The sequence below is a fragment of the Simochromis diagramma genome, unplaced genomic scaffold (assembly GCF_900408965.1).
Source record: "Simochromis diagramma unplaced genomic scaffold, fSimDia1.1 OVJJ01000487.1, whole genome shotgun sequence".
Lineage (NCBI taxonomy): Eukaryota > Metazoa > Chordata > Actinopteri > Cichliformes > Cichlidae > Simochromis > Simochromis diagramma.
In genome coordinates this window covers 4,843,707-4,857,348 of record NW_024387305.1, presented here as the reverse complement: position 1 = coordinate 4,857,348, position 13,642 = coordinate 4,843,707, and the positions used below count along the sequence as shown (strand labels likewise).

The window sequence follows — 13,642 nt, the reverse complement described above, 5'->3', positions numbered from 1 at the left end:
TCTAGTTTGTAGTGCATTTGTGGAATGTCCAACATGGAACATGTTCAAACATCTCAGCCTTCTTGGAAGTCATCCTTTTTACTCTTGCTTTTACTTTGCATTTATTTTTTTTTATTTTTTTTTATTTATTTTTTTATTTAGTTAGTTAGTTAGTTAGTTAGTTATGACATAACGCACACTCCGGTACACCAGGTGGCGGTATACACCTAAACACGGTAATGTGCGACCCGCAATTAAACTAGGGGAAGAAGAAGCGAAACTTCACCGGAGTGACCGATCCTGCGCAGGCCTGGCTCATCTCAAACTAACCTAACATCCTAAAGCTAACAACGTTAAGGGACCTACACCTGTTTACTGGCCCGTTGACAGAGGTGAGCTCTAAAGACATAATCGAAATGTAATGCAACGTTAATAGCACTGACATTCTGGGTAACTTCACCTAGCTTGCTAGCATCCAGTCGCTGTAAACATAGGCTAATTGGCTGCCTTGACTTATGTGGATGGAATAATTATGGGAGTAAGGGACCAGTTTTTTTTATTATCATTATTATTATTATAAATATATTTAGTTTGCTGTGAGCGTAGTTACTGCATCCTAACCACATGTCTCAGCCTGCAGCGTAACAAGTGTACCGCTTAGTTAACGTTAGCATATACATGGATAATGTCAAATCATCTGCTGCTTTATTGTGGTTGTTATTACACAGCCAATTGCCTGCTAACTGTTTTTAACAGTGGTGTATACTTGGGGGCGCACAGGTGGTAGCTTGGGTCCTGCGATCGCGACAGCATGGCGGCCGCTGCAGCGCCAGTGTGGGACGAGCACCAGGCATACGAGGAGCTGCTGTACTGGGACAGCCTGATACAACAGGGACACCGCCTCCATCCGCATGATTTCGACAGGTACACGCACATGATGCATGGTCCTGAATAAAAGATGCCCGAAAGCTAGCATTTGCATAGTACACTCTGTACTTTTCATTAAAATACAGCAACAGGTTCTGTATAAAGGAAAAAAAAACTAATGAAATTAGGGCTGTGCGATATGACCAAAATCTCATATCCCGATATAAGAATTCTATCTTCCCGATAACGATATAAATCACAAAAATGTAACATTTTCTGTAAATTCTGTGAATCTCGGGAAGCTCGTCTTGCGGGAAGTGTTTCCAGCTGCGCGTCATGTAGCTGGAGTCGAGTGTTTTAACCGATGCATGAAACTACACACTTTTTAGACATAAGTTGTAACAGCATAACTGTAACAGTTTTCTTTGTGAGTATTTATTACACGGCGTGCTGCGGGGAAAAGCCTGTTCTAACGTTTGAGTCTAAGGTTTATTTTTTAGCACCTGGCGGCTCTTTTTTTAATTCTCATCCGTAAATAATCTGCTCTTTCACGTGATTCAGTTTATTTTGAAAAGTCTCAACAGGATCTTGAGCTTTATTGTGAAAGGTTTGCGTGGAAAATAAACAAGCGGACACGCGATGCTGTTACCGTCTTTGTTGCTAACCACAATGCATAAAAACAGGCGCTTGTCCATTGTAGTGTGGTTATATAAAATATAAGAGAAAGAGAGAACTTTAAGAAATTAATATAGCCACTACAGTGACCATCAAAACGATGAAAAAAATATTGCTGTAAACAGTTTATTTTATGACACCACAAAACCAACGATAGTGTAAAATGAGCCATCCGATATATATCGTTATATCGAACAGCCCTAAATGAAATAAACAAAACACAAACTATGAAGAATAATCTCTTGAAGACTGAAAAGTCTCTTTCAGTCAGGCAGCTCATGTTCAAGGAATTGGTTCATTGCAAGCACAGAGTAAAGGTTCACTCACATGTTGCCACATTGGCCTGTGTTCACACCATGCTTAAACATCTGGCTGGAGTATGCTTCAGGTTTGTTTGTGCATCTCATTGCCTCTCTCGCTTTCTTGAACACACACACTTTTTAAAGGCACACTTGCAAAATATAGGGAGTTTCATGACTTTATGTATTTTGTTGTTTTTTTGTTTTTTTAGGTAAGTCTTCTCTTAAATGGCTTTTAGATCTGTCAAATAACAAAGCAATCAAGGCTGCTGTTGTTGACAAAATATCTGAGTTTCATGTTTGGGCACAGTTTACATTCATCACATACTGGCACTAGTCAAATAATGTGGACTTTGGGGGGTCAAACATACCCGCGCACTGTACGGAGTGTGCCTAGTGTGATTATACTCGCACAGCCAGTTTACAGACCTGCATTATACTTAGTTCTAAAGTGTGAAAAATTAAAAAAAGAATACCTTTTTTTTTTTTAATTCATTTTTAATCTAAGGTTAGTTTGTGTCTGGGACACAGAGTTTTAGACTTTAAATTCTAGGCTCAGTCCCTCCAAATATGCTTCCTATAAAATTGTGAGAGGCGAGTAAACATCCCTCCCGTGCACGTAGGTATTGATTGAGTGTTTGGGATGTCACGCAAGTAGAATAAGGCACATTATGTGTCTATGATGCGGCACAGTCCGACTTGTCTGCTGGAATAAGTCTGCAGCCTTTGAACAGCTCTGTCAGATAATGAGGAATAGATTTGTTTTCCAGTAAGCTAAATGCTAGTTATTGTTGTGCTGAAAACAACCTTTATTACTCTATGGAAGAAATTGTTGTTATTATCATTGAAGCATACTGAGTAGATCAGCCGTTTCAGTGCAAATTTAAGAGCCGATACATTAACAAGAGTATGTTTCCCTGTCCTGTGAAATTAAGCAGAGATGGGTAGTAACGCGGTAATCTGATTACTTTTTTCAGGTAACGAGTAAAGTAAGGGATTACTAATGCAAAAACGGTAATTAGATTACCGTTACTTTCCCGTAGGAACGCTGCGTTACTGCGTTACTAAAACCGTGATTTTTTTGCAAGAATGTCTCATGACAGTGACGTAAGCGAGTGCAACGTTCGTGACAACAACTGTGTGCAGATCAACAGTGCATCATATATCGAGTGGGGGAGAGAGTATGAGCGTGCAGCGTTTAAAGCGTGGAAGTACTGACCTTATTTTGAGTTTGATTCCATAAAAAGTGACAAAAACATTAGTGTCCGTTGTGCGTGGGAAGAAAACTTCTTTTTAAAGCGAAAAAAAACCCCTAAACTTCAGAGCAAGCACGGAGTGCGCTATGACGTAATGGGAAATTCACAGAGAAACTCGCGGATTCTTCCACTGACCGCTGCGGCACACCTGCACCAGGGTAAACCTCCGCCTATGCCACTCCTGCTGTACAGGTGAAAATAGAGCAACAGGACCGCTGAGTCTTTGATGTTATTTATTTTCTGCTGTGTTTTACTTGCATCTATTTGAAAGAGTGAGTGTAAACACACAAAAAATATATATTTTATGTGCTGGAATGTGCAGAAAATAGGTTTAAATAGGTTTAAAACAAATTTCTTCCAGTCAGAGAATGTTGCATATAATTTAATTTTTGCTTGATGCATAAAGTTAAAAGGTTAAAACTAATAAAACAAGTTTTAAAAAGAGACTTTTCCATTTGATTACATTTTGTATGATGGATTATGCAGAAAAAGTAGAATTGGGCTGAAAGATCTATCGCTTTATCACCTATTCAGGTTGTAAATCGTGTTTTTTAAAAAGTAACTAAGTAACTAAGTAATTAATTACTTTTGAAAATAAGTAATCAGTAAAGTAACGGGATTACTTTTTTGGGGGAGTAATCGGTTATTAGTTACTGATTACTTTTTTCAAGTAACTTGACCAACACTGAAATTAAGTGACATAAATTATGTCACTTGACACATCTCTTCTAACTTGAGCTCTGAAACTTTTCTTCATATGTTCTCAAATTCTTTTGTCTTCCAGATATGAGGAGTTGCGTTACTGGTATGACTGTCTGTGCTATGAAGAGGAGCTTAGACAGTACCATGACTACATTGCTGCTATCGAGCATATGGAGGATAAACGTTATCGTGAGGTTGGTTCTGTTTTGCCTGATAAATAGATACACTAGATAATCACAGGGTTTCTACTCCATTGTATTACAAACCCTGCAGCTTTCCATGTCTAAGTTTAGCAGAGGTTAACGATTAAATATTATTAAGTGTTGTCCTTCTGGTATTTCTATGATTTTAAACACACAACCTTTTTTTAATGCTTAAGTCTTTTTTAGTCGTGACAATATAACAGGAGAATATTGTTTCATGAATATCTCGTGACGTTAAGTTACTGTAATAAACCCCCATTTTGGTCACAGTAGCCGCCAGGTCCAACAACTTCCCTGGTGGAAACCCTGAATTCACAGAACATGTCGTATTTTTCCATCCCCATTTTGTTTCCCTTTGTTCTGCAAAAACATTGTTCCTCTTGAAAGCTGTCGCCTGTTTATTTTTCCTTTTTTTTTTTTTTTTTAAATCACAGACTTCCTATTACCGCTATTACTCTATTATTATACTTCTTCATATGTCTTCACTGGAATATATCAGCAGCAGTAAAACGTAGTTTAAAAAATGGCTTTAATGAATCCTAACACTTACCTGTCATGAAATAATATTGCAATATGAAGTAATTATACATTTACTGTTATCTGCAGTGAGTTTCCTCCAGTATGAACTTTGTCTTTATTTTATTTTTTTTCTATTTAAGGAATCTGCAACAACTCACGTACAGGCGGGCCCATATGATCGCTACGTGTTGGCCAAACATTCTGAAGTGTACCCCCCAACAGAGGAGTTGGAGGCAGTACAGACAATCGTCTCCCATGTGGAGTGCGCTCTCAAGACTGTATCTGACCAGATGGATGCTCCAAAAGATGACGAAGCAAATACAGAAGCACAGAGGTAAGAGAGAATAACCTGCGATGCTTTTAAAAGGATATCTGCAAGCTTTTAAAATAAATAAATAAAACTGCTTTTCTTTTAATATAAATGATTTAATTGGCAATTTTTATTTTTTATTTTTTTGCACCCCTCAACTGAAAGTGATGGCTCACAAGAGCGTGTGCTGCGTGGGGTTATGCGAGTTGGTTTGGTGGCTAAGGGACTCCTTCTGAAGGGGGACAAGAACGTGGAGCTGGTGCTGCTTTGTTCCAACAAGCCTACAGTTACTCTGCTGAAACAAGTGGCCGAAAAACTCTCTGCACAGTTAGAGGTAGAAATGAGTGCCTGCAGCATACTTTAAAAACACATGTCATATATTTTGACTTGGATTATTTTAATCCAGGTTTAACCGTCTTAATCATTTGTTCTCTTTTTTTAATAGACTAATTCACCTGAGACATATGCAGTCAGCCAGTGTCCAGGAGATGCAGCCATTGTTGTTACGAGCACCAAGGAGTCAGTTCTGACTCTTATTATCCACCTGACATCACCTCTTGTCAGGACAGTGCAAGAGAGTGAAACTGCTGAAGAAGAAGCAGACGAAGAAGAAGGTGCGTATGTCGGCCCAGCCCTGATCCGTGTTGTCGGTATGCAGGCGCTGTACTGCTCCACTGATTTATTAATCTGCACTGACTGTTTGAAATCAAACCAGTTGTCCCATCTCATTAAACCTCAGTGGAGCTTGTACAGTGACCGTGTCAGACTGATGCCAGTGAACATTGACTCTTTGCTCGCACGAGAGTCCTTTCGTCGTTTTTGTTGCAAACTGACGTATGCAGGATATTTCCTCTGTAGTCACTGATGCATCCTGCTCATGTTGTTAGTGACAGTGCCTCAGTCATTTAAAACAACAACAAAAAAAAAACTTGTATATTCTTGTTGTTTTCATGTTTCAAGTGAAGGCTTTTTTTAAGAATAACAAGTTCAAGCGCGCATGCATGATCCTTGATGCTGAACATGTGTTTGGAACTAGCTGCAGCAAAACTGATCAGCTGTTGCCTACCTTAGGAGGATTTACAGTATAAGGCAAAAAAATCATTGTTCAGGTGAATATTTTGGTTGGTGTAGTGTTTGAAAGCTCCTGTGTTGATTAGCGTTAGCTGCATTTATCTGGTAGTCTAAAGTTTATTTGAATTTCAGGGGGAGCCTCAGACTGAGAACCATATCAGTCTCAGTGCAGTTTTAGTCCATTTTAATACACTATACACTGGGACTGCACATTAAAAAATCCTGCAATATTAGTAATAAAATTATTAGACTGGATAATTATTGGAGCTGTTACGTCCTGGGGTAGGATTATTAATGCTTAATCATTGTTGGATCAAACCATATTTACTCTGTTTCAATAAAACAATCATTTTAGGCAAAGGTCTAATTTAAGGTCAAGGTTTGGACAAGTTAAATGTGCAAGTTGATATTTTAAAACTTTAAGTTGTGTTTGTTAAATGCCACAGTGATTAAAATCCTTGCTAATATCATGCACCCCTGATGAAAATGCATATTATCAATTTAAATTCAGTCAACTCCACTCAACTCAACAGAGTCCAAGCAGAGTTGTACATAGTATACTGTCCAAACATGGATCAGCCTTGTTAAGTGAGCAGATTTTTTTTTTTCCCAAAACATATTTACAGTGGCAGAGATTGATCTTGTTGATCTTTCACATCAATTCTAGGGGTAATAAATACTAACAAAAAATCCTGGCATAGGCTACTGCACAAATTATTTGTCATCAGCATTGGCATAGATTATCAGCCGGTGTATCCCTAGCTGTATAATGTAGAACAAATGAGCTAAAACTTGCCCAAAGCTAGTATTTTTTCTTTGTTTGTTTTGTTGTTGTTTTTTGTTTTTGTTTTTTAATATAGCCAGTCTGTCATAAAGCCTTTTTTAGGCCACTTTTTTTCTGAGGGATTCATCAGTTTTGCTGCAGCGTAGGGCAGACGTAAAGCTTCTTAAATGCTTGTGATTTACAACTGATTACCTTTTAGTTTGTCAAGTTTTTTAGGAACGCTGGACCTTTGACCAACTGGACACACTGTCTCAGGAGGGGGGAGAAGCAACAAACCTAATCCCAGTGGCTCAGGGGAGGGGGTATTTGATGTAGTGCAGTGCATATATTTTAATGCTGTGCAATGTTATAAATAAATACTACAGCTGTTTCTGACAGTCGTCTTACTTCCGCATACACTGTGGAAAATATAATTGGGATCTCTTTTAGCAGACCTTTATGGTTGCTGGGACAAAACGTGTCTTTATGTAAACCCCCTTTCCCTGCTGCTGGTTGTTTGCTGGTTTTTGTTTGCTACTCCCTGAGCTGCAAGACAGAGACAACCCCCTTGGTCAAACTGTACCTTTTCTTCTTACCCCACCTCGTCAATAGAAACGCGAACAGTCAACGATCCGCCGGACGTTCTGGACAGGCAGAAATGCCTAACTGCCTTGGCGTCTCTCCGCCACGCCAAGTGGTTCCAGGTTTGCATTCACGTCCTTACTTGTACATCAGGTTGAACTGTTTTCCTTGAGTGATCTTTTATTTTCTGTCCGTTTAGAGGACCGTAACAGTTTTTGCTCTCAGTTTTTGTTCATATTGTTAATGATCTTTATAAAATGTCTAAATTAATGCTCATCTATACCAATGACAGAAGTGGATAAATCATTGGTATCGACATGAGTACATGTCGAGAGACTGAGCTCTCTCGATTTCAACCTCAAAGGTCATAAATGGCTAACATAGCTTGAATAAGTTTTACTTACTGTTGATTTGGAGAAGGCTCAGTACTTATTACTCTTCTGTGCTTGGGTTGTTTTGTTTTTGTTTGTTTGAAATCTCAGAAAGGATTCCATCACAGACAGAAGCTCTGCTAACTGAATGGGCTTTGTTTCTGCCTCCAGGCAAAAGTTAACACCCTGAATTCTGCCGTCGTTGTGATCCGACTCATGAGGGACTTGTGTAACCGCGTTCCTACCTGGACGCCACTCTCAGGATGGGTGAGGAAACTCTTTGCGCATCTACTCCGACAGCAGCAAAGCGGAGATTTGTGTTTAAGTCATTTCAGCTGCTTTCATCCTGAAGTGTCGGTTTTGTCTTCTTGTCTCCACATAGCCACTTGAACTGCTAGTGGAGAAAGCTGTTGGTACATCTGAGAGATCACTGGGAGCGGGCGAGGCCCTCCGCAGGGTTTTAGAGTGCGTAGCCTCAGGAATACTTATGGAAGGTGAGATTTTATTTGAGTTGTGCAACTTGCATGTAAATTTATACACTGAGCTGACATTCATGCACCAGTTGAATGGTATTTGTGCACAGATGGCCCTGGAATTAAAGATCCTTGTGAAAAGGAAGCTGTTGATGCCATTGGCTATTTGACTAGGCAGCAGTGTGAAGACATCACACAGAGTGCTCAGGTAAGGTGAGCCTGTAGAAGCACCCACACACATGTGCACCTTTATAATTAAATCAACAAATTAGTGCATAACTTTGATGTTTTTCTTAGTTTGCTTTGAGGCTGTGTGCATTTGGACAGATGCACAAAGTGTTGGGGATGGACTCTAAACCTCTGAGGTCACGAAAATCGCTGGGAGCAAATTACAGAGATGGCATGGGTAGGCTATTATTTTTTTCTTTTTCTTTATTTCCTGTGTTCGAAAAATCAACACTTCCATCAAATCTCCTTTTTTTTCCTTTTTTTTTTTTAATAACTGTAGCCCAGATACCACCTGTTGGACAACTGAACCTGCCAGCTAAGAGACCTTTCACAGACGTGGACACAGGAGAAGAAGACACACACCTCAACAGCAAACAGAGAAAGTTTCTCAAGTTCCAGAAACGCTTTCAGAAGAAATCCTGTGAGTAATGAATGTCAAATTATTCACTGTAACACAAAAAATACTGCTGTAAAATCCCTTTGATCTTTAACTGTATGACAAAACACAGACTTGGTATTGTGGAATAAATATTCTGTATGTTTACATACATGAACATGCTTTTCTGGCAAGGTGTACATAATTTCCTTTTGCCATAATATTTCATTCTGTTTATCAAAATAATTATAAATGCTATTAAAAGTTAGATTTACTTTTTTAAATCTTTTGGTGTCCTTGGATAGAATATTTAAGTCACATAAGCTGAGTAGTGCTGTGAAAATGACAACTTTGTGACTCCTATGTTAATGTGACATTTGTCTTTTACTCTTTATGCTGACTTCTGTAGCCTTATTTTTCTGTGTGTGCTTCTCAAAATGAATCTGTTTGCTCATTTTGTTGTTTCCTTGTAGTCACCGATGATCTTACCATGAATGCCGTGATGCGTCTGAACCAGTACAGACCTGGTCTGGATTACAGACTTACATCACAGACTGGCCCAGTTCACGAGCCGGTCTTTACAATGGCTGTCGATCTAAATGGAAAGACGTACGAGGCAACGGGGCCTTCCAAACGTGCCGCTAAGCTTAATGTAGCCACAAAGGTAATGGTGTTTGTTATTTACACAAGCTGACTTTTAGTATAAATACTCAGTACTGTGTTCTTCTTGGTTACTTTTTGGCTGATGGACTAGTTACTGTTTATTGATTGGTTCCATACATTTTGCTAATTGATTGTTTTTTTTAAGTGCAGCCTAACTTGTAAGTTTGAACATTTGTAAAGTCAGACTGGGCAAAGAAATCAATGTTGTTTTATGTGTCTTATAGTATTTTGACTTTCATTTTTCACAGGTACTGCAAGATCTCGGTCTTCCCACAACTTCTGAATCTAAATCAGAGCCCAGTAGTGAAAATGAAGGAAGCCAGGACTCAGTTAAAGCTGTTGCACCGACTTCTTCTACATCTGAAGATGTATGTCGTTGAGCTCTCTTTGGACTCCGCATTTACAAATGCATCCTAAAAGTTCCCACAGAGAGAAACACTTGTGCATTTCACCACAGTTTTTTCTTATGTGTGCTTGCTGTGAACAGACTGGTCAGGGTCCAATCTTAACAAAAAATGGCAAGAACCCTGTGATGGAGCTGAACGAGAAGCGCCGCAGCCTGAAATACGAGCTGTCGGCAGAGACGGGTGGCTCCCATGAAAAGTGCTTTGTGATGGAGGTGAGTCAGCGGTATTGTATACAGCAAACAGAAATCAGGTGTAAAGTGAGCACTGCACTGTATAGCAGCTTTGATATCTTGGGCTTTGTAAAGGCAACTGTAGAGCCAAGTAAAGATTTCTGTATTTGTGTTTAATCCGTTAAGTCCCGTGTGGGTGGGATTATTTCAGAAAGAAGGACAGAGGTGGGAGATAAACGATTTCCTTTGGTCCTGTGAGCCATTATTCTGGACAGGATTCTTCCCAAAATTAACAGCATATGGTCTGTAATAGATGTTTAAACTCGGCAGGATAAACCCAAACTAATAAACATCCATAGATCAGAGGATACATTAGAGTTACTATAATGAACTGTTAGGCTGTGCGGGTGTAACAGGCGATTTGTTGGTGGTGGCTCTCCACTCACTAAAATTCTAATGTTATGCTATGCTGCGCATGTGGAGGTTCAGCAGAACACTGTAGCTATGTTTTTGCACTGCTGCTCAAAAGAATAGACACGGCGTGCACAACACACATTCTCCATCTCCTCTACCAGCAGGAGTCACTCTCTGTGTATAAATGCTGTGACATGCTTCATAAAATCCTAAAATCTTTTCTCCTCATTTCTGTCTCACAGGTGGAAGTTGATGGGCAGAAGTTCAAAGGACGAGGCTCCAACAAGAAGGAAGCAAAGGCCTACGCTGCCCTCGCTGCTTTAGAGAAGCTGTTCCCAGATGACAGTGGACTTTCAAATAACAGAAATCCCTCAAAGAAGAAAGTCACCTACACTGACATGGTAATGTATCCAACTTGGTGAGCTTTAAAATGCACAACTCAAGCAATTTAACTATCAGGCTGTTTCAAAATGACATTTTTCTCACGTTTCCTTTTTGACAGCACATCCCAGGATTCGGCACCATCCGCGGCATCCCTTCAGACTCAGGGTCCCGTGGCTGGGGTCCCCACAGAGGGGGTCGGGGCAGGGGTCGAGGCAAGCAGTTTCCAGCAGGACCCAGCTATAACAAGAGTAAGAAACTTTATGCTATTTACGAGTCAATTTAATCATCGTAGGAAACCTTTAAACCTGTAAATGGAGTTTGCACTAAATGGTGATTTCTTGTTTTAAAAGCCAACTACAGTTATGAGAGCAGCACTGGCACAGGCTATCGTAAGTATCTGATTGTCTGTTAGCTTTATGCACTCTGGTTTTATGTTAGGGTGTGTGTGTGTGTGTGTATTTGGTTTTACATGTTTTTGGTGATGTACACTTTTTTTTAAATAAGGCTTAAACATCATGCAGAAGCTTTGCTGATTTCTTTGAAAGGCATAAGATGCCTATATTTTTTTTAAATTACAGTTATATGTGATGGATATATGTGATGATGCATGCAATAACAAGGCTAAAAGACCTATTTTTTTGTAATTATGTTTACCAAAATTTAAAACTTCTAGGTAAACATTCCAAGATGTGTGTTCACTTATTTATCTTTGTCCCAAAAAGTTGATTCTGTTCTTCTGGGCGTAGCTTTTTCAGTTGGAGAAATGTTTCAGCACTCATTCAAATGACTTCTTCAGTCTCAGCTCACTGCAGGTTTCCAACCCAGTACATTTGCATAAAGACTGAAACTAGCACCACTGGTGAAAAATGGCCTGGAGGTCAGTTTCTTGATCATTAATATGCAAATTGACATGACCATTGATCAAGAAACATTGAGAAGTGATAATTGGTCAATGGCCATTCACAGAGAGTTAGGGATTGGCTGCAGTCACAGTGTTGTAAGATGGTGCCCTTAGGCCCCCTGCTTGATTCAGAGGTCTTTCCCTTTTCATGTAAATGGTCTCCTTGACTCTGTGCTCAAACCAGTGTTCCTCCCTGCCCAGGATGTGTACATCCTCATCATTGAAAGAGTGTCCACTGGCCTGTAGGTGTGAATAAACCTGTGGGTTGTTTGGTTTCCCCAGTGTATAAATCATGGCAATGGCTTAACAGCGTACGCTAAATTACTCTGGTTGTGCCGGGGGACCCGATACTTAGGGTGGACCAGTTTCTGCCAGAGCACGTTTTGGGGGTTGAAAGCCACAGAGATGAGGTCTCAGCCGTTCCGATACTCCTGACACATAAGGGATCACTAAAGGTTTTCACTTAGGTAACAGTTGTCCTTCTTCTCTTCTGGATTGCCTGGAGCTTTCTTTAGGTGCCCTCCCACCTTTGACAAATGTCCAGCTGGGATAGCGACTTTCACTCAGGGCTTTCTTCAAATGATGTTTTTCTGCTTCCCTGCTACGCTATGTCCAGATAAACAGGATCAACTTTTTGGGATTCCCTTACCTGGATGATTGAGCATGCATCAAGATCTTTATCTTTATGTGTGTGGTGGGGTTTTGTTTGTTTGTTTGTTTGTTTGTTTGTTTAAACTTGAACAAGCGTGAACTGTCTCGGTTCTATGATTTGCAAATAGATCAACAGTCACTTGTAGTTGTCGTCAGTTGCAGCTCTAGGATCGTGTCTTTTAAGAAAATGGCACTTACCTCTCATTTACCTCTTGTTTCTCTTATCTTAAAGATAAATTATATGGCAATAATGGAGCCACTGCCACAGCCAAAGGTACCGCCCCCACCACCTCAGCCTACGGCACCTTTTACCCCGAAAGCACCACCATCACGTACTCATCCCCACCCGTCTCCAGCTCCAACACCAGCACCACGAAGGAAGAAAGCTACCAGTCAATGCCGCCTCCTGCTGATCAGGAGAGTCCGTACAGCTACGGCTACGGAGATGAGAAGAGAAAGATGCTGACCCAAGGTGGAGACTACTCTATGTACAGCACTGCTTACCCCAGCTCTGTCACCGGGGGACAGAGTTATAATAATTATGGCAAGTTCCTTTTCTATTTCTTACAGTAACTTCCCTCTTTTCCTATTTCTTTATATTTAATCTTGATTTATACATATTTATAACCCCAGATCATTAAATGTTTCTTCACAGGCTGGGAAAACCAGTCGTCCTGGGGGAATCAGGGGTACAGCATGTACCAGGGATTTGGAGGACACACCCAGGGCTCATACTCTGGATACGGCGACATGAATTACTGATCATAACATCACTGGTGCTTTTTATTATGCTTACATGACTCCCTTTTTTTCCTCATGTCTTGGCTGCTCCAAGCAATGCTATAAGGAAGGATAGGCCTGTTTCCCAGCTCTGAGCTCCTGCAGATGCCTCCTCATTTCCTCAAGGTGGGATTTAAGCAGTTCAGAGTTCCTCTGTGATGGCAGAGGGGGAGGGGAAAGAGTGCAAGGAAGCATGTCAGCATAATGAAATATGCAGTCTTTCCCACCTTGATGATTAGGGATCATCCTGAGGCACCTCTCTTAAAAAGAAATAAAAAAAGAAATGCTGGTGTTTTCTCTGAAACTGGAATTCTGCTGATCTTGTTTGATACTCTTAACCTCAGTTGTCAGTTCTTTTGACAAACCAGTAGGCCAGTTTTAAGTTACGTTTCTTTTATCTGTAGCCTTCATCACGTCAATGTTGACATGAGTGTTACGTTGGGTTGTTTTGTCTTTTTTTTAATGTAGTGTACTGGTTCTGTATCAGTATATTTTTTTTATGTAAAGCTGCTTGTTGTTTTAAACTGAAGTCCTTTCTGTCTCATAAAAACGCTCTAATCCTTGTACAAATAAATGACTTATTTTGGAGCTGAGCTTC

The 13,642-nt window shown here is 40.1% G+C and overlaps 1 protein-coding gene and 1 long non-coding RNA gene across 3 annotated transcripts; one reads left to right on the top strand and one right to left on the bottom strand.

Moving 5' to 3' along the window:
- The first annotated feature begins 234 nt into the window (after positions 1-234).
- On the top strand, positions 235-13,637 carry LOC120716911 (interleukin enhancer-binding factor 3-like). Of its 2 annotated transcripts, none has more exons than XM_040004613.1 (20): positions 235-371; positions 760-903; positions 3,861-3,972; positions 4,641-4,834; positions 4,976-5,144; positions 5,256-5,424; positions 7,257-7,348; positions 7,769-7,864; positions 7,980-8,091; positions 8,181-8,278; positions 8,368-8,476; positions 8,579-8,719; positions 9,148-9,338; positions 9,586-9,705; positions 9,825-9,956; positions 10,571-10,729; positions 10,831-10,960; positions 11,063-11,101; positions 12,497-12,808; positions 12,920-13,637. In XM_040004613.1, exons 2-20 carry the CDS (start codon positions 791-793, stop codon positions 13,024-13,026), a joined length of 2,595 nt encoding a protein of 864 aa, XP_039860547.1. In that variant the 5' UTR covers positions 235-371; positions 760-790; the 3' UTR covers positions 13,027-13,637. The 2 variants fall into 2 exon arrangements, with proteins under 2 accessions (XP_039860547.1, XP_039860548.1); XM_040004614.1 differs by having other exon boundaries at positions 736-903.
- LOC120716917 lies at positions 11,762-12,308 on the bottom strand. The gene is made up of 2 exons (XR_005692055.1): positions 12,043-12,308; positions 11,762-11,871 (listed from the first exon to the last, which is right to left on the bottom strand). It is a non-coding gene; the product is annotated as an uncharacterized LOC120716917 (long non-coding RNA).
- Positions 13,638-13,642: the final 5 nt, after the last annotated feature.